The sequence below is a fragment of the Onthophagus taurus genome, chromosome 11, assembly GCF_036711975.1.
Source record: "Onthophagus taurus isolate NC chromosome 11, IU_Otau_3.0, whole genome shotgun sequence".
Taxonomy (NCBI): domain Eukaryota; kingdom Metazoa; phylum Arthropoda; class Insecta; order Coleoptera; family Scarabaeidae; genus Onthophagus; species Onthophagus taurus.
The window spans coordinates 7,660,834-7,682,927 of NC_091976.1; the positions used below are offsets into that span (position 1 = coordinate 7,660,834).

Here is a 22,094-nt window from a genome sequence, read left to right on the forward strand (position 1 = left end):
AATTTTTCATCACAATCCTGGAGAGAGCATTTAAACAACTGAATTGGACCCAAAAAGCATAAACATTGATGGCAAATACCTAAGTAATTTGCGCTACGCAGATGATATAGTCCTTATTTCGGATAGCCTTAGAGAGATGAAACTGATTCTGAACGAAACAATAAACGTTAAATAATATATTAAGTTTTAATCATAATAACTTGATAATCTAAATTACGACAGATTTGTTTGATGATAATACATCTTCGATCGTTGACAATTCCTCATCTTCAATGTGTATTTCATCATCTTGCTCTCGTTTTTTTCCGAATCTGTTATATTTTTACTTGTATCATTTTTATACGTAGGTACTGTTTGGGTATTTATCTTGGGTTGGGGTAAATACCCGGATAAATATCTATTTTATAAATACATACCTACCCGCCGGGTATTTACCCAACGCCCATCACTGTCTACTAGTAGTTCAATAGCGGGCCTAATTTAGTAGTTATACATTTATTTAGTATTAAGCTTCACCTACTTATATAATTTTATTTTAAAGCAGTTCAAAAAACGCTATTCATACGAAATGGTCGAAAAATACGATAAGAACGTAAAAGATGCAATATAATAAACAGACCGCTCGCACAAACTGTTTTGCCACGCCATACGCCCTTTGGGTTCGGGGCTAAATCGAAATTAGCGAAGAAATTAGAATATTCTTACCGTGGGAAATTTCAATACAACTCATTTATACTAAAAAAAATCAAAAAAATGTATGCATAAAAAGTAACCGGAAAATTATTATCTACGGCACCAAGAACTCGGTTTCGAAACTCTTCTTAAATCCCTTCTTTATCTACGTTATTATCAACAATTATCTAAATATCTCACCGTGCGGTCGTAGAGTTCGTCTTTCTATGCATTTTTTATTTGAAAGTATTTTGGCTATATCAAACGGTAAACGCGTTCTGTTGAAATTAAATTTTCAGCCCTGAGACTACAGCCTTAATATATTTTTCTATACCAACACTTTTCATAATACGATGACAAATAATCGGCCGGTCGTAGCGGTATAAAAACACGTCTATACAATAGTCGATGTGTTTCTGTCTCACTTTTCAGTAGAAGCGAAACATCTGTATTTTAAAGATGCTAAACCAAACACTTTGCGACCTCTACAAATCAGAGAAGGAACTATACAAATTTTTTTATCAGTTTTTAGAACCCAAGTAAATTGAACGGCCACCTTAAAGCAATATTCAACGTCAATTTCACACAAAAGTACATATATTCTAATTTATTTGATGCATCTACGATAATTTATAATTAAAGTCAACTATCTACAATAATTGCATTTCAAAGCTGCATAAAATACGCGCGAAACACTTCAAACTCTTAAAAATTTACGATTCGCGCAAGCGCCTTCGCGATATGGGGGCACGACAAAGACAAAACATATATCATTCCGTCTGCTTTTGATGGAAACGCTCGCCACTCATTGCTTAGATAGGGAGTCAGCGATATAGGAGATAGTATATATATGGTATACAGTATGTTTACTCAACGGACCTTGAATGTGTCCTTTAAGAATAATATGGATTTGTTGAGACTATTCGTCGGTAGGTACCGATTTGTAGACGCCAAATGTTTTAAGTAGGTGTATGAACTGGTTTTATAAGAGGAAACCAACTGCATTGAATCTTTTTAAGAAGTTTGTTTAAAAGACTATATTTAATATACTAAGTAAGCATTGAAATTGAGACTACCTAAAATAACTCATAAAACATCAATTTTATCAAACAAGTTTTCTAAAACTTTCATCGTATAAAGGGGAAAAGTATTTTGAACGATTTTTATTGCATTTTAGAAGTGCCATCAATATTTTTCATTTGTTAAGTATGCTTTTCTAAAGCGGCGCTTACACGATCAATAATATTGACAATACCTTAGCATATTGATAGTGTAAGGTAAAAAATTTCAGTGACGGTAAATATTGATAGAGTATTGATAAAAATCCGGATTTTTTGGCATCAATACTGAAAATTGGAGGGGATATTGACAATACTATTGACCGTGTAGGGTTGGCGCCAATATTTCCATCAATACTCAGTGTAATAAATTCAACATTCAAAATTAAATACCTACGTTTATTTAATTGTAACAATTACAAAAAAAAACAATACACTGGAAAACATATGTGATTTTAACCCTTTAAAGGCCAAATTATTTTTTCGTTTTTAGAAACAATTTAGTTGTGGTAATGCAGCTATTTGACCTAATTGATAAATGATCTCTATAGAAGCCACTAACCGATAAAGGGTTAACCCAGATGATTTGAAAACAGGTTTAGAGTACTGTAACTCAGTGGGGAAGGGGTTTTGACCAAAAACTTATATGAAAGACTCTCCTTAATTTTTGCTGAAAAATCACTCCTTGAAATCTTTCGCATTAATTTAGAACTTTCGATTCTTGAACTTTTTTAAGGTGACTTTATTGTGTTGACTGAACATAATGAAAATCATGAATACATAATAACAAAAAACATGACAAATCCTGCTAACTACTTATAATTGCAAATTACAAATTACTTATGTTGGAAATTTTCATTATGCATGGAAAGGAACACGATTGCTGAAAAAACTAAAATGACTTTTGTTTATGGAGCAGACAGAGATATTAATTATGCCCAAAATTTATTCGAACAAAGATTTCTAGACAGAAACATCCTATCTTGTGTAAGATCTTCAATAGAGAAAAAGGCGTTATAAGAAATTCAATGTTTTAGCTGCTGTTCGTAATAATCCATATATTTCTTCTCGCGTAATTTCTTATGACTCTGCTGTATCCCACGCGGTGTACTTAGATTTTTACATTGCCATAAATTTCACCCGTACACTCTTTGCATCACGTCTATCAAGTTGGCACTACATCTTGCGATTTGAATAAAAAAACTATGCATTAATTGTCGCTTAATTTGTTGTAATTTGTCGTAAAGTTTATAAATTTGTCGTGTGCTTTTTTATGAATAATTTTTGAGGTGTTGCACTTTTGAGGTAGTGCTAACTGAACAACGGGAATCTATGATAAAGAGTGGAGACAACAAAAAACTAATGACGTCATAAATTGTCGCTTAATTTGTTGTAATTTGTCGTAAAGTTTACAAATTTGTTGCATCCTTTTTTATAAACAATATTTCAAATATTGCATTTCTTTCTTTCAAATTTATTTTAGTTGGTGGCGTAGCAAGGCGCGCAGGGTACAGCTAGTATTGTTTATAAAAAAGGATGCGACAAATTTGTAAACTTTACGACAAATTACAACTAATTAAACGACAATTAATGCAATCGTTTTTTTTATTCAAATCGCAAGGTGTGGTGCCAACTTGACAGACGTCTTTGCGTTAAGAGCTTTAGGAGAATGATATTCAAACACCAATTTCATTTTGTTATTAGATACAAGTATGCTTTATTGGTTACTAGAAAATTCTTATTGGTTACGTGAAATGAATTACTAACGACGTTGGGCAGTTAATATATTTTGTGGGATTATAGGTAACTTTTCAATTGGCCCTTTCTTCGAAAAACCATGCTTATCAAAAAACATCTAGCCTTTGAAAAGCATACTTAACAATTGAAAAATATTGATGGCGCTTCTAATAAAAGAAAAAATAACAAAAAAGTCCAATTTTTACATAAAAATGGGAATAATTAATTAACTTCTATAGTTAGAGTATAAAACCGTCCGATTTAGTGGTTGGAACATATCCGACGTATTATTTATGCTAAGATAAGTTTGAAAAATCACTAATAAAATTTTGTTTCCTCTTTGTAACTCGATCCGGGGACATTCTGTATAAAATATAGTCTTTTAAACAAACTTCTTAAAAAGATTCAACGTAGTTGGTTTCCTCTCATAAAACCTGTTCATACACCTACTTAAAAAAATTTGGCGTCTACAAATCGGTACCTACTGACGAATAGTCTCCAACAATTCGGTATTATTCTCGAAGGACACATTATCGATTTTTTCTATGCAAGAAATACTAAAATATATGCAACTTATTTTACGTTTTTCGTAGTAATACGTTAGGGCGCTAATAGTAAAATTTAAATTTTTATGAATTGCGACACATAAATTACCCTGCCATCTGGATATCCTGTGCACAAACTAACATCGGTTGAATAACTATGTATATCTGTTACCGTCAGTATGTATAATTCAGGTACTCTATACAATGCCAAGGTAATGTATAAAATACCTGGGGTGTCTAGGCAATGTATGAAATACTATGAAGTTTATTGTTCCTTAGATACTTTACCTAGGTAATGTATACAATTCTTAGGGATTACATAGAGTACTTGTTGGTCGACCGGCAATGTGTAAAATAAATAGATTTTGGTCTGTATTTATCAATTTTTACTCCTAATAAATCGTTTTATAATTTATAAGTTATCGTACAAAAAAAAGAAGTATCTTTCTGTAACTACAGTAAAATCACAATTAAATTACATTACACTTAAAATTTTTCTGGGTTAACTAACATAATTTATTTGCTTACCTACTGGAGTGCGGGAAGTTGGCCCCCCATTTTTTGATTTTTAAATTTTTTATTGTTGTTCTGGATTGTTCTAGAGTTGTTCTACATTGTTCCAAAGCGGCAAATCGAAAAATTAAAGTTTTTGGAAGTTTCAGTCAGTAATTCTTGTGTCAGCGGTTTTATATTACGCAATAACAATTAAAAAGCATAGAACAATCTAAAATAACTCAAACTTTGTCGATTCAAATTGTTCTAGATGTGTTTTACGTTTAACACGGACATTAATTTTGCAAAATCACATATTTTTTGTTGCTCTAAATTGTTCTTGTTGTTCTAGGTACTTAAAATGCTTATTTAATCACTGCGGCTTTAGTTCTTTTAAAGTTTCATATTAAAAATTAGTACTTACAACAATTAAAGCAATTCAGAACAGCTGTTATTTTCACTAGAAAAACCTTAAATTTCAGTTATTGTGATATCGGACAGATTTTGTTGAATCAGTGAACCCAACCTTTAATGTAATAATAGTTTTAAAACACTAAAAAAATATGGAATAATCTGACCATCCTAATTTTCTAAAAATCACAAGTTTCACCTTTCTCTTTAAACTTATAATAGTAAAACATAAGTTGCGATTTAAAGTGTATAAACTAAGTAATAAATTAATAAATAAACTAAAGTAACAAATAATACAATAACTATTCGATCAGTATTACTATATCAGTACAATAACTTATTCTAAGGTAAACTATAACTAAATAAACTAAATTATGTAAATAAACTAATATCATGGAATAATATGGTTACGTCACTTTGCTCATTTATAAACATACATTCAGCAGAAGAAGTCTGCGTACAACGAACGTAGAATGCTTTAAGCGGTAAAAAAATAGTGATAATCTAATGCGATAAACTTCAATTCATATTTTTTCTGCATGTTAACAATATATAAATTTATTAACAAAATATAAATCAATAAAATATTAACATTACTTAATAAAAAAAATTTTAACTAAAAATACTTCAAATAATGCCTATGGAAAAATCTACATACAGAGCAAAGCGACTAGTGTAAACCGGTTTTGTAAATAGGTGTTTCCGGTTTTAACAACAAAATAGTTGATTTCAATTGCATTAGTAAAGAATTGGAAGCTAAAAGTTAGAATGGAGACGAAAGGAAAAGAAATTGAAGTTGGAGAAAAAAAGATTATTGTAAAGCTATGGAAAGAGGGAAAAACTCTACGAGAAATAGGAGCAACTGTAGGCAGATCACATTCCTCTATTCAGAGAGTCATTAATAACTACAAAAACACTGGAGACTACGTCTCACGACCGCGAACGGGTTGACCATCCCTTCTAACATACCGAGAGGAGCGAAGCATTGTGCAGCAGGTACGAAAAGAACCTAGGCTGACAGCAACAAAAATAGCAGAAAATGTACAACAGCAGTTTCATAAGACAATCAGCAAAGATACAGTGAGAAGAATATTATGAAAGGCCAACTACCAGTCACGTTGCACGAAAAAAACCATTTGTATCAGATGTCAATCGAAAGAAGCGGATCGCCTTTGCTAAAGAACACCTAAATAAGCCTATAGAGTTCTGGGAGAAGGTTCTTTTTACAGATGAGAGTAAATTTTGCATCTTCGGCATTAAAGGAAAACAACTTGTGTGGAGAAAACCCGGTACTGCTCTTGATCCTCAAAACTTAAAAGCTGCTGTAAAACATGGAGGTGGTGGAGTGATGGTTTGGGGATGTATGTGCGCCAAAGGAGTAGGAAAATTGGCATTTATAACATCCACAATGAACCATAAATTATATATAGACATTTTAAAGGAAAACTTGAAGCCAAGCACCGACAACTTGGGTTTGGGGTCCGAATACATTTTTCAACAAAACAACGACCCTAAACATTGTGCCCACAATACCAAACTTTGGCTGCTATATAACACCCCAAAACAATTGAAAACAACCCCACAGTCACCGGACTTAAATCCGATTGAACACTCGTGGGATTTATTGGAACGCAGGATTCGTCAACATAATATAACATCGAAGGAAGTGCTAAAAAGTGTTATGATTGACGAATGGGCAAAAATCACTAGGGAAGACACGAAGAAATTAGTACAATCCATGCCGAAACGTTTAAGGGAGGTCATTAAACGTAAGGGTTATCCGACCTTCTACTAATATATTTTTTATAGAAGTCGCCTTGATCTGTACGCAGATTTTTGCATAGGCATTATTTGAAGTATTTTTAGTTTAAATTTTTTTTATTACGTAATGTTTATATTTTATTGATTTATAGTTTGTTAATAAATTAGATAATACAGAAAAAATATGAGTTGAAGTTTATCGCATTAGATTATCACTATTTTTTTACCGCTTAAAGCATACTACGATCGTTGTACGCAGACTTCTGCTGCTAAGTGTATATGCACATTTGCACATTTATTTCAGTAGCTTCTTCAACTTGTACGGATTTTTTTCGTAAGTCATTAAATAATATTTAATTGAGTTGTTTTAGATTGTTCTATGCTTTTTAATCCTTATTGTGTAATATAAAACCGCTGACACAAGAATTACTGATTGAAATTTCCAAAAACTTTAACTTTCAAAGAGTAAAGTGCCCTTTAGAGAATTGTTCTAGTGAAAATAATAGCTGTTCCAGATTGCGTTAGCTATAATAAGTATATATTTGTAATATGGAATTGATAATAGAAAAACTATGGTCACAGCAATCAACTAGACATTTCGGCGGCCAAACCTATTTTTAGTTATAACTTCGTAATGCTGTATCCCATAATTTTGCTTTTCTGGAACAATAACTAGAGCAACTAGAACAACCCAGAACAACAAAGAAAATTTGATTTTTCCAAAAATGGGGGGCTAGACAAAAAACCCGTTTTTTCGGTTTTCTCGCGGAGTTTATATTTTATCGATTTGCCGCTTTGGAACAATGTAGAACAACTCTGGAACAATCTAGAACAACAATGAAAAATTTAAAAATCCAAAAATGGGGGGTTAACTTCCTGCAGTCTACCTACTGGCCTCTCAGAATTGAGTAAGTAAAAAAATATATTTGTTTATTCTTACATGAGTTCCCTGTTGTCGTCTTTTACACACATTGCCGGCTTCGCTTTCGGTATTTTATAGAATACCTGGGCAAAGTATAAAATTAATAATTTTTCATATATTACCTAAACGTTCTATAAATTATTATTCTATAAATTGCCTAGGTATTGTATATAATACCGATTTATACAGATTGCTGGTAACATATCTATAAACAAGGGTATTATGTTGTATTTTATATTTTAAAGATTGTTTCTAAAGACCTAAATAAAGGTTTATTGACAAAAAATTAGAATTTTTTCAATTATTTCTATCACTGGTCCTTAATGGGTTAATAAACTACATTTAAATTTAATGTTCTTAATTTTGTTTGTTTGTTTGGTGGAGCCATCTATGAAACGTATGCTATATTAATAAAAATATAGAGCTCAGCCATGTTGTGTACGTATTAGCAATAAAGGTTTTTCGCAGTTATCTTATAAACAAAAGTGTTAATTGCAATGAATCCGGTACATACATATTCATATACGTAACTGAATCAATTATTGACGAAATTTTACTTTTCATTTTTATTTAATTATTTTTTGGATTATAAATACTTTTAAAATTGGAAAAAAAATCAACCTATCGATTGTCAACAGAATAGGTATAAAGAAGAATTAATGCAAAAATTAAATTAGTTACCGACTACAGGGACCTATAAGGTTAAAGCGCAATCTTAATATGTATTCTATAGTGTTTATAGAGTCATCTTGTGGTGAAATAAACAACACGATGATTCAATGTTTTGGTGCGGCGCTTGACGTGTTACGCGTGTTCCCCCACTTTAAATTTCGTCCAATCACAACCGCGTATTTTCAACCAACTTTGACATATAAAGCAATCGAATCTTTGCCGGTTGACATCAGTCTAGAAAGTTCCTTTCGGTATTCACGATAAGAATTAAACCGTCATAAACAAACCGATCGATTCAAGATTAAGTAAAAGTTGAATTAACAAGAAATTAAGTGCTTCATAAATAACTAACATAAACAACGAAAAATGGCTTTTATGATGCCGGTAGTGAAAAACGATTGGGATATTTACAAATCGAATCGTTCTCGGAGAGCTTCAGAATGTTCGAATCCGAGAACGTGTCGTTCGAGGAAGGTGTCCGAGTGTAAATCCGAGGGACCAAGCTTGTCAACGTCTCCGGGATCAGATTTTTTCTCACCAGGACATCGAAGCGTTCCCGCGAATATGTCTTCGCGACAATATTATTCAAGAACCAGTTCGCGAGCCTCCGAAAATAGTTTACAAAGTCCGAATAAAAGTGTTGCTTCGTCGCCGCCTAAAAGCGAGTCAACAAGCAGTTTAAATAAGTTTCACAATCGTCTTTTGGATAAACTCAGAAGAAGTTTGAGAAGCAGCAGTACTGATAATGAAAAAAGTTCATGAGGCGGGTCGAAAAAGTCCTCTTCGAAGGATAAAGAACGTTAAAAGGGAAGAAAAAAAATTTTAATAATTTTTTTGGGGATGGATTTGAATGATTTCGAAAAAAATGGGTTGTTGGGGAACTCGAATTAAATACAAACTACGATTTGGTGTTCAGGTTTATTGAGTTTAATTGCTTTCATTTATGCCGCAACGACCTGTGATATCAGAGTAGTAGTGAAAGATTAAATCGAAGAATATGTAGATTTATTTACTATAAATATATTTGTTTTTCTGCCAAGAGATGAGAAACGAAATGTTTTAGTTGAAATGGGGGAAGGGAAGAAAATGAAGAGGATTTAAAGAATAATAAATTTATTAATAAATACATAAAAAGTGTTTTGATATTATGTAGAGATGTGAAACATTCCAAAATTTAAAGAAAAAATGTTCATTAATGAATTGATTGGAAGTTTTTTCTAATAAGAGATAAGAAAATTATTACATATGATACAATAAGTGGTGTTGAGATGATGCAATTTTTAAGGAATTAAAAAGAACTAGATGATTTTTATGTAAATAGGATGTGTTAAGTTTGTATTTATTCTTTTTTGAAAATGTTCTATGTATTAAAATAAAATTATAAGCTGAAAATACGAATAAATATTGCCTTTGAAGTGTTTATCACAAAAAGTTGTTTTTCTAATTTTCCTTAATTTCATTTAAATGTTAATCACTAAATAATGATTTAAATTCGGTAAAATTACCTTTAATCTATATTTCAAGTAAATTGGCTTTAGCGTTTTAAGCAAGAGATTTTTATTTACATTTCGGTTTAAATGATTCTATTATCAGAAAAGAGATACAGATAAGCATTTTCTTTTCTACAGTATTATGTAACTCTAAACTTATTTTAACTTTTATTCAAAAATCTTACAAACTGCTTACATAATATAAATGAGAAATGAAGCAGTAGGGTAATCTCTGTCGTTTCTAAAATTATGAGTCTAATTCTTTTAACCAAGATAGACGATTTACTAGAAATCGTATACCTACTATGTCAAGTTTTGGCATTATTTTTAAACTTCAAGCATAGAAAAGCTTTTAAAAAAAATGAGCTTGGTTTCATTGTGTCTATATACAGAGTGGTCCATTTAACGTGAGACAAGCGATTATCTCGAAAACGGTTCATTTTACATAAAAATGAGCCAAATGAAAGTTCTGTGCGAAGGGGGAATCCATATGACGATAACATTTTTTGACCTTGACCTTATTTTCGAGGTTATATGAAGGTCACGACTAATTTTTTAAATGGCAACCTATAATAATAATATTCCTTTATTACCCAACAGGCATAGCCCAAAAAAGGATAACAATATATATTACATAATGTAATAATACAATAATATGTATCTGTATGTGAGAAAAAAAAACAAAAATTACAAAAAATTTAAGAAATTAACAATTGACCGAATTATAAAGAAAATAAAAATAAAAACTAAATATAGAGAATAGAGACAATAGATTTATTTTAGACAATTAAAAGCAATATACAGAATGTTCCGGTGACTCGGGGCATAAAATTAACCTCATGTATGTAGTTTCACGTGGGGGTGAGTTACTCACAGCACTTAGGCCCCAGCGGACCCTTTGTACGTCCCCACAATTTACTGTTCATTCAAGGGTCAGAAAACCAGCCCAATCTTTTCATGAACGTTAATATAGAACAGAAAGGTATGTTCCTTATATCCGAAATTTGGAGCCATGGTACTCCGAAACTAGATTCCCTTAAGTACGCGGGATTTGGACAGTCACAAACAATATGACTTACCGTCTCGTCTTCCATTTCACACCCTCTACAGAGGGGTGTATTCGCCAGCTTCATGTAAAACATGTGCTTACGTAACCTGCAGTGTCCGGTCAGGAAGTGGGTGAGAAGCCTCAAGTCACTTTTCGATTTTCCCAGAAACTAAGTAGATGTCTTCCGGTCAGGGTAGAGCAGAGTTTTCTTAGCAAAGGCACCTACTGCTGTCCCATCCCATCTGTCGCAAAAAGCTCGGTGGGAGATGGAGTTTATCAGTTTTGATGCTGTATTAACAGCTAGTGGTACAAACGGTTCAGGGGAGATCGGTGACTTGTTAGCCGCCCGTTTCGCCAACCTGTCCGCATGAGCATGTCTTTTAATTCCGATGTGTCCTTTTCGCCATTTTATCGTGACGTTGTTGTATACGTTTGCCTCTTCGAGGGATTGCCGACAGGACTTCACCAACGATGGTGCAGTATGATGCCTGCCAACCGCCAGCATAGCCTGTCTGCTATCAGTACAGATTACAACGTTTCTGCCGACTTTTTTGGAGTCGATAATCGCATCGGCTGCTATGTTTATAGCAATTAATTCGGCTTGAGCAGTCGTGCAATACGATCCTAACGAAGTGGAAAGGTGCAGCTGGAGATCGTGCGAGAAAATTCCCGCTCCGGAACCTCCAGCCTTCTTTGATCCATCAGTGTAGATGGTCAGCGTTTTGCCCGAGCTTGAATTGCTCTGGGGTATCGTTTCAATGCCAAAGTGTGGCTTGCCTAAGAAAGTAGGTGTAATGTAGTCTGTGCGAGCTTTAAGGAGGGGTTGTTTACTAACAGCCTCATTCCAGAGCTTGCTCCGGACTATTCCCATTTTAACAACCTGCTTTTCATTTACTGATCGCAACCGAAGCAATGCCATTACGGCCACCTCCCTGATAAAAATATCTAGGGGCAGCACGATTAGCATAGTCTTCATTGCAATCGTAGGTGTAGATCTCATAGCGCCTGTGATTAGCAGGCAGGCCAGTCGTTGCAATTGATGCAGCAATGTAGCTTTATATGCATGTTTTAGTGCTGAGCACCAAACTATGGCTCCGTGAGCTTATCACAGAAGTGTAGATCCACATTGTAACTTTCGGATTTAATCCCCAAGTATTCCCAATAGCCCTTCGGCACCGGGTCAGTACAATCCTTGCTTTTTTGGTTTTGCAACTAATGTGTGATGTCCAAGTTAGTCCTTTGTCCAAGATAACACCCAGATATTTCACCTCTGGAGCGAAGGTTGAAAGGTTAATGGATTATTGCAGAAATTGGGTGGCGTTAAGTGTCCCAGTTTCTTCTGTTTAGTGAAGAGAACAGTCTCTGTCTTTTTAGGATTGACAGAGAGGGTATGTTCTTCACACCATCGTTCAACGAGTTTAAGCGCCTGCTGCATTCTGTAACAAAGAAATTGTCAGGTTTACCTCTTAACAAGATAGCCACGTCGTCGGCGTAACCAACTGTGAAGAGATATTTAATATTTAACTCACGAATGAGATCATCAACTATTAAGCACCAGAGAAGCGGTGAGAGTACCCCACCTTGTGGGCAACCCTTAACCACAGCTCTCTGTACTGTGTGTCCTTTCGCCTTAGCCTGAACAACTCTGCTTGCTAGCATTGTTTTAATCCAGCCCGCGATGACCGATGGCACTCTTTGAGATTCCAGTGCCAGGTTAATGCTACTAAAGGTGGTTTTCTCAAACGCTCCCTCTATGTCAAGGAAAGTTCCCAGAATGGACTCTTTCGAATCAAGTGTTTGTTGGATGCGCCCCACTACCATGTGTAGGATGCTATCCACAGATTTACCTTTGATATATGCATGTTGGTTGAAGTGCAAAGGAAACGCTTTAAGTACATTCTCTCTAATGTAATGTTCACATAGTCTTTCAAGCGTCTTTAAAAGAAATGATGAGAGACTAATTGGTCGAAAGGCTTTAGGATCCGCTGGGTCCTTTTTTCCATTCTTTGGTATAAAGGTTACTGTAACCTTCCTCCAGCTGATGGGAACGTAGTTAAAGGCTAAGCAGGCCTTAAAAACTCTCATCAAGTGTATTTTCATATCCTCTAGACTCCATTGAAGAAGAGCAGGAAATATACCGTCGGGTCCGGGTGTTTTGAAGGGCTCAAAACTGCCGACGGCCCATTCTACCAACTCATTCCTTACAACCTGGTTAGCTATCTGCCAATCCTGGCTGCTAGGAGAGTTGTTAAATTCCACTTGGTGTAGAAGCATTGAAAAATCTTGCAAAGAACCTGGAAAATGAACATCCATTAATAAATGCAACGATTCTTCTGGATCCTTGACAAAACTGCCATCAGACTTTTTTAGAATGTCATGACTGTGCTTTTGGCCGCGAGATAGTACTTTGTTTAGGCGTGAGGCCTCAGCAGTGCTCTCCACCTCTTCACAAAAACCTCTCCAGGCTTGTCGTTTCTTTTGTCGTACTAAATGTTTGAATTCTGACTGGTGTGTTTTGAACAAGGTCCAGTCAGAATTCAGTCTAGTTTGTTTTGCTTTATTAAAAGCTTTTCTGCAAGTGACCCTCAGTGAATGCAGATCAGGAGTCCACCAAGGTGTATCCCTACCTCTCTCCTCCACAATTCTCTCAGGACATGCACTGTGGAAGGCCTGAGTTAGTGTGTCACCCACGAGGTTTGAGTAATACTCCAATTCATCGGTATTTCCAGGAAGGGCATCTGGAAAATCTCGCAATTGCTCATTTAATCAGCTTGCAAAAATGCTCAAGTCAGTCCGCTTTGGATCCCGGACCCTCTTTCTCAAGAGCATAATTGGTCCTAAATCAAAAGTGATCCATCTATGGTCAGACATAGACGCTTCCTGGCAGACACACCAGTTGCTAATGTTTTGAAATACGTTCGCCGATGCCAAGGTCAAATCAATAATCGTCTGACACCTAGCATTGACGAACGTGGGTTCACAGCCTTGGTTGATTATTTCCAAGTCATTACTCGTAATAAATTCAAGCAAGGTCTTACCTCGAAAGTTTCCTTCGTCACATCCCCAGGCAACAGAATGAGCGTTGGAGTCGCAGCCTACGATGAGTAGCCATTTATTTACCTTACTAGCGTTGACTAATGTTGCCAAGGCCGCAGTAGGAGCCATCTCTTCTATAGGCAGGTAGACAGATGCTAGAGTCAGCGTCGTTTTCTTCTTCGCTAGAAAGCATTGAATCCTGACTACAGCGGAGTCCCGATTTGATTCTTCCAAATTAATAAAAGTCTTCAAATGGTCAAGATATGGGCCATCAAAGTTCAGAAATTTTAACACATTTTTCTAAATATTTTCAATACCATTTATGGTAGAGAGTTGAAATTTGGTACAGGGTAAACAAATATCAAGCAAAATCATTGAACCAATTTTGACTTTGATCGGGCGGCGGCAGCCATGCTATACAGGTGTCCCTAAAATATGTTTGCTCAGAACTTTTTTGTACGCTCGTAACCCTACATTTATTTTTGTACTTTTTAATAGAAAATTTATTTTAGAAACTTTTATCACTCTTTGAAAATTTTGATAACATTGACCGATTTCGAGTTATACGCGAAAATATTAAGCTTTGATTTCAATTGTAACAAACAAAAAAAGGAAACATTAAGCAAGATCTGAGTTGGCGATGACAATTGAAAAACGAACTGAGCTAATAACCATTATTATTAAACTTAGAAAATACTTAAGAGAAAATTCAACTTTTTTGTCTAAATTCAACATTAATTCATATAACGCTCTAGAAATGAACCCACTCATTCCTTCTTTGAAAAGTCTAATTAAATTGCATAAACCTGAAAAAAGCATAAGACCAATTATTAGTAATCATAACACTCCAACCAATAAAATTTCAAAACTAATTCAAAACTTCCTTTATAAACTTTTTCACAACAACTTCACACACACAATCAAAAATTCTACTGATCTAATAAATAAACTAAAGACCTTCAAAATTAAAAACCTTAGTAAACTAATTTCTTTCGACCTAAAAAATTTATACTCTAACGTTCCAATCGATAAAACATTATCTATCATCAAAAAATACTTGATCAGTTCACAAGATATTAATAAATTAAACATATTAGAAATTAATAGTTTCATTGGTCTTTTGGAGATTGTATGTAGTCAGAACTACAGGGTTTTCCAATAACAGGTGTTATTTTGATATTCAAAGAACAATGCCATTTTTTAGTATAAATGATCGGATGTTTATTTCATTATAAAGAAGAAGGTATGCCGTTAATAGTGGAAAATAATATTAGGCAAATGACCACCACGACCACGCTTACAGGACAATATCCTTTCCATGAAATTTTCCATAACCAAATTGTAAAGTGGCTGCCCTATGTCCTCAATAGCCTCACGAATTCCATCTTTGAGGTCTTGAATCGACGCTGGGCTGTTGGCGTACACCTTCTTTTTCACGTGGCCCCAAAGGAAGAAGTCGCAAGGTGTTAAATCACAAGATCTCGGTGGCCAATTGTGATCACCTCTTCGAGAGATAACACGGTTTGGAAACTTTTCCCGTAAAAGATCAATGGTTTCGTTGCTTGTGTGGCACGTGTAGCACCGTCTTGTTGAAAGTAAACGTTGTCCACATCAATACCATCCAATTCCGGCCATAAAAAATCATTAATCATCTCTCGATAGCGCAATCCATGTTGCTCCAGCCTCATTTTCGAAAAAGTAAGGTCCAATGACTCCGCCGGACCATAAACCGCACCAAACAGTCACACGTTGAGGATAGAGAGGCTTTTCAACAATAACTCTTGGGTTTTCCGAGCCCCAGATGCGACAATTTTGCTTGTTGACGAAGCCACCGAGGTGGAAATGGGCCTCATCACTCAAGATGATTTTTCGATGGAATTCCGGATCATTTTCATGCATTTCAACGACCCAATCAGCAAAGACACGACGTTGTTGATGATCGGACGGCTTGAGTTCTTGTGTTAACTGAAGTTTATAAGCCTTAAGACCCAAATCTTTATGCAAAATACGGTGTAATGACGTTTGTGGAATGCCTAATACCAAAGAACGACGAGGAATGGACAAACCTGGGTTTTCTTCAACACTTTCGGCTACAGCAGCAATATTCTCGGCTGTTCTTGAGCGACGTGCACGGGTTTTATTCTTCACATCACTAACTTGTCCCAACAGCTCGAATTTTTCCACCAATTTCTGTATTGCGGTCCGACAAGGTGCTTCACGACGACCCAAAAATGTTCGAGTTTTACGAACCGTCTCTGCCAAAATTTCGCCATTTTTATAGTGAATTTTAATAATTTCAATGCGTTGTTGAAGCGTGTATCGTTCGATTTTTATTAATGGCGTACTTTCTACTTGTCAAATGTCAAAAAATGATACCTTCAAAAGTGACATCTACCGAAATAACGGGCTATTCAAAATATCACCTCTTATTGGAAAACCCTTTATTTTACCTTTAATAATAGATTTTACAAAATGAAGGACGGTTTGCCTATGGGCTCACCTATTTCGGGCATTCTATCAGATATCTATGTTAATGAATTTGAAAAAGAACTATTTTCAGATAAAAATCACTTTTTCAATAAGGATATTGCTTTCTATGCCAGATACGTAGATGATATCCTTGTTGTCTATGAAGAAAGTCATGCTAACCTTGGTGGTCTTTTCAATCTGATAAACAGCATTTGCAATTTAGAATTCACCCTCGAAAAAGAAAACAATTACAAAATAAATTTCCTAGATTTAAGCCGACGTTACACGTCGTAATTGACTGCTATGGCGGCAACTACGGAGGAGCGTGGTTTGACTGTTCCCGTCAAAATTTGCGTGTAACATGTCTATTAGGTTTATTACCATAGTAATGACTGCGAGCATAGCTACTGCGAAGGCTAGAAAATTTTCTACTTTCGGTATATCACGGAAATTTGACGATTAAACAGGCCAATTTGACGCTAGCAGTCAAACCACGCCCAACCACACCCCTCCGTAGTTACCGCCATAGCAGTCGATTGTGACGTGTAACGTCGGCTTTAGAGTTAACTAGAAACATTAAAGAAAATATTATCAACTTCAATATCTTTAGAAAACCCATTACCACAGATTGTATTATATCAAAAAGTTCCTATTCTTGTGATCAACATAAATTTGCCAGTTTTCGCTTCTTTTTCAATAGAATTTATAAAGCCGACGTTACACGTCGCAATCGACTGCTATGGCGGTAAGTACGGAGGGGTGTGGTTGGGCGTGGTTTGACTGCTAGCGTTAAATTGGCGTGTTTAATCGTAAAATTTCCGTGATATTATACCAAAAGTAGAAACTTTTCGAGCCTTCGCAGTAGCTTTGCTCGCAGTCATTACTATGGTAATAGACATGTTACACGCAATTTTTGACGGGAAAAGTCAAACCACGCTGCTCCGTAGTTGCCGCCATAGCAGTCAATTGCGACGTGTAACGTCGGCTTACCGTTCCTTTAAATAATGATAACCTCAACCTTGAAATAAAAAAGATTGTAAAAATAGGACTCAATAATGGTTTTTCTATAAAAGATTTACAAAACATTTACTATAAAGTGCACAACTCACAAATCACTAAATTAATCTATCCTCACACTAAGTCCAAAACCCCGTTAAACAAAATTTGCTAAAATTTGGCTTTGCCCCTACCTTTGTCTCTCAAAACAATTCATAAACACCTTTTTAATAATAAACATCAATTTAACAAAGAGGAGCTGAGTGGTATTTATGAAATCAAATGTCCTGATTGCGATAAAATTTATATTGGTCAGACTGGACGCAGCATTAAAAAACGTTTCAAAGAACACCTAAGCAAACCCTCATCTGCAGTTTTTAAACATATCAACGAACATAAACATAAAATAGAATTTAACAATGTTAAATTACTTTTAAACGTGGGGAAATCGAGAGAAATGGACCTTCTCGAAGAATTGCATATTAATTTAAACAATTATAATAACAAACTTTTAAATGACACAACAGAGCTTAATAATACCCGCCAATTTTTAAAATTCATTTAAAATTAACCTCTCCCCTCCACTACCTTTTTGCTTTTCCGGCGCAAGACTTTTCCCCAAATTTTATGTCCTTCAGTTTCTTCACGTCGCAGATGGACTCATAAGAATAAAACTTTAATTTTTACGATAATTTTTATAAAAAAAAATTTTTTTCTTGTAAGTTATGCAACTCTTAATTTAATTAATTTTTTCAAATTTACTAAATAAACTTTCCCCTTTCAGATTGAAACAGTTCAATTAATTTCAATTTCTTAAAAACCAGTTTTTTTAACGAAGAGTAAGTGGCCATTTTTCTCGATTCCTTTAACATAACACGTGTCTCTATTTTGTTTTAGAATATTTTTAACCAACTAACTTGCCCTTAAGGTTTTTAAAAATTTATTAATGCCTTTTGTTTCTTCCAATCACCTATAAAATTTCACCACGTTTGTCAGATGTTCAATTTCGTGCTCCATAAGGAATTGACGGTAACTAAATAAAATTAAAAAATATGTATAACAAATTTCTTACTTCAATTTTATGTTTTTTAGTCGTGCCTGATGAAGAGATTTTGAATCTCGAAACATGTTGCACTGATCTTATATTAAGAATAAATAATTTTTCATCGTTCCCAAGGAGCTTTTATTTATCAATTATTTGCATAAATTACTAAGTGCAGATTTAGTTAAATCCAGTGTTAATTTATTTTAGTTGAATAAAAGAATGTAATTTCCAAAACGATAAATTTAATTTTCAAGGCAACAACAAATAAGAACATAACAAAAATATTAACAAGAACAATAAAATTATAAACAAATAGTAATAAATAAAAAAGAACAAAAAAATACTAAAGCAGATGTTCAAAAACAGTCCCGCCGGCATCAATGCACGCCTGATATCGCCGTTTTAAATTAAAGCGCACTCTGCGGAGAACATTGATCTCAGTTCGAAGTTGATCAGATGAATCAACAATTCGCAACCTCAGTTGATCAACTGAAGTTATTTCAACGCAGTAAACTAGCGATTTAACGCGTCCCCATAAATAAAAATCTACAGGTGTAAGATCCGGCGATCGGGGGGGCCAACTTATCGGTGCACCTACTCCTCGTCCAATCCACCGTCCCAGAAAATGTTCCTTCAGAAATTCTTGGACAGCCTGTGTGCTATGCGCAGGAGCACCATCATGCATACACCACATTGTTTGCCTTGTGTTTAAAGGAACGTCATCTAAAAAATCATCTAATTCCTCTAAACGTCGCCTGTATGTATGTCCATCCAGCCTTGATGGCAAGAAAACGGGTCCAATAATTACATCGCCCACAATGCCAGCTCAAACGTTAAGAGAAAATCTCTATTGTGATTTCCAAGTTTTCTTAAATCTTGGATTTTCGTCCGCCCAACTATGTAAATTTCTTAAATTGATGATTCCATCTTTAGAAAAAGTGGATTCATCTGTAAAAAGAATTTTTCTTAAAACTTATCATCAATTTGGATTTTGTGCTGCATTATTTGGCAATATTGCAGTCGCAGTGGGTAATCAGCCAGTCGAACTTCCTGAACTTTGTAACAATGAAATGGATAAAGCTGTTGCTCGTGAAGAACACTCCAGACAGTTGTTTTTGAAGTTAAAAAGTGCCTCGCCATATCCAAAGTACTAGCTGTAGTATTTTCTTCTACGTAGTCTAGAATATCTTCTTCTAGTTCGGGTGTTCGGACTGATCTTACGTTACCGTTGTTAGTAAATTTCGGCTTAAACGTCTCATTTTCCCTTAAACGGGTTTCAATCCTGCAAAATGTTTTTCGATTGGGCGCTCTGCGGTTCAGAAATTTCTCCCGATAACGGTTAGCGGCTGCTACGGTGTTTCCATGACATTCCCCTAATGTCAAAATCATGTCAGTTTGTTAACTAAATGTGTAACTCTCCATTTTGAACACTTAAAATTAATAAAAACTTAACTAACAAAAAACTATCATTTGTGTTTAAACGACATAAGCAGGTTGACAGCTCAATTTGTTTTTTTTAATTGCCATGGCCAACCTTGACTTTCTCGAAGATTTTTGTTTTTTAGTGTTACAATTGAAGTCAAAGCTTAATATTTTTGCGTATAATTCGAAAACGGTCAATGTTATCAAAATTTTCAAAGAGTGATAAAAGTTTCTAAAATAAATTTTCTATTAAAAAGTAATAGATAAATGTAGGGTTACGAGCGAACAAAAAAGTTCTGAGCAAACAAATTTTAGAGACACGCTGTATAGCATGGTTGCCGCCGCCCGATCAAAGTCAAAATTGGTTCAATGATTTTGCTTGATATTTGTTTACCCTGTACCAAATTTCAACGCTCTACCATAAATGGTATTGAAAATATTTAGAAAAATGTGTTAAAATTTGTGAACTTTGATGGCCCATATCTTGGCCATTTGAAGACTTTTATAATAATTTTTTTTCACGAATCGTCATAATTTTTGCTCTAGTATATGAGGTTAACTTTATGCCCCGAGTCACCGGAACATCCTGTATAACATAAACAACAACATAATGTACGGGTGGGCAAATTTGGGTCTTATTATAGGCTATCTCAGAAACTATAAGAGATACGAAAAAAGTAGGTGCCATGTCTCGGTCTCTTTTTCCAAGACTACTCCAATCCCGCAAAGACCAGATCTCTATTCTATTTTTTTAAGTTATAGCTGAAAAGTCAAATTTTAGCGATTTCAAAAAATGCTCATATTTCGTTTATTTTTGAAATTAGAGAAATGGGGTTAATACATTCTACAAGCACTTTTTTGAGTAGAATATACAGCATCACTTTTGTTTTGCAATATTTCTCATATCTGTCATAATAAGGAAGGGGGCGGCCAATGCGTTTTCAAATGTTTACATTTTAATATCTCCTGGACCATTCAACCGATTTGAATATTTGGTCTTGTTGGGAAGAGCATTTAATGCTCTTTTAAAAGATATTTTCAGTAAGACCGCTTGATTTAAAACAAATAAGCTAGAGGGCGTTATCTGCGGTTACATATTTTTGTGATTTTTGAAAAAAAGGCAAATGGAATGGTACTATTTACTTCACAGGCCATTAATCACCATAAAAAGTGCATAAAAAGGCGCACACTGCGATACGCGGAACACACGTATTAGGTATTATTGTTTTTGTTATAATTCCGCACTATTGCTCGCGTTTGAATCGACTAGGGCACTAGGTCACTAAATCGAACGGCTTCATCCTCTGAAGGCGACGCAGAACATCCTCGTTGTTGAGAAGCTGGATGACCTCGATGTTGGGATGATCGTGCATTCTCTTCTCATGTTTATATACGAATGATGCAATTTCTGATGACACTGATGCTACTTTCAAGTCGCGATGGAGGTCGGTGTTTCTTATATACCAGGGTGCATTCACTATGCACCTTAACACTTTGTTCTGGAATCTTTGAATCAGACTTGCATTTGTCTTGCAGGTACAACCCCACAGTTGGATTCCGTATGTCCATTTTGGTTTTAACACTTGCTTGTATATTAGCAACTTGTTTCTTAGTGATAAAATTAAATATAGAATATATTGGAGTCTGCTTTGAAGATGATACATAAGTCTTCATATCCCCATTGAAACGATGTTTCAATGAAAAGTCCGCTCCCAGTTTATGATCCCTAATTTTCCTCTATCTCACCCAATGTCAAAAGAAAAGATTGATGATATCAAAAAACTTCTACTCTTATGTCTGGGGAAAACTGGGAAAAGACTACCGAAGATAGTCGGTTTTTATTCGTTGGTACAAGACCAACTTATCCTGAATAATAGTACAAAACCAACTTTATTCTGTCATATTCGTGCAAAATCATATGTTATAGCCACTAGGTAGTTAGTATTTATTGTCCGGACCTGCCTACTATAATCAAAATTTTGAACATTAGCGCTTACTATTTTGGAATTGAAAATTAACGCTTATTTTCTGCAAATACACCATACATGCGATACATCATTGGGAGCTAAAAATATGCTCTTTTCAGTAACATCATAATCAAGTATAGTTTGTATTTAAAAAAACACAACTTTGTGTTGTATCTCAAAAATCATCAAGTATGTTTAAAACTTTTCAACGCCAGTATATTCTACTTAAAAAGGTGTCTTAAGAACGTATCAACACTATTTCTCTAATTTGAAAAATGAACGAAATATGAGCATTTTTTGAAATCAGGAAAATTTGACTTTTTGGCTGTAACTTAAAAACAAAAGAAGATA

General features: G+C 34.7%; 1 protein-coding gene across 1 annotated transcript; it reads left to right on the forward strand.

Annotated features, from left to right (window-relative positions):
* The first annotated feature begins 8,491 nt into the window (after positions 1-8,491).
* Positions 8,492-9,701, forward strand: LOC111415110 (uncharacterized). The gene has a single exon (XM_023046618.2). The coding sequence runs from the start codon at positions 8,637-8,639 to the stop codon at positions 9,030-9,032; it is 396 nt and encodes a 131-aa protein (XP_022902386.1). The 5' UTR covers positions 8,492-8,636; the 3' UTR covers positions 9,033-9,701.
* Positions 9,702-22,094: the final 12,393 nt, after the last annotated feature.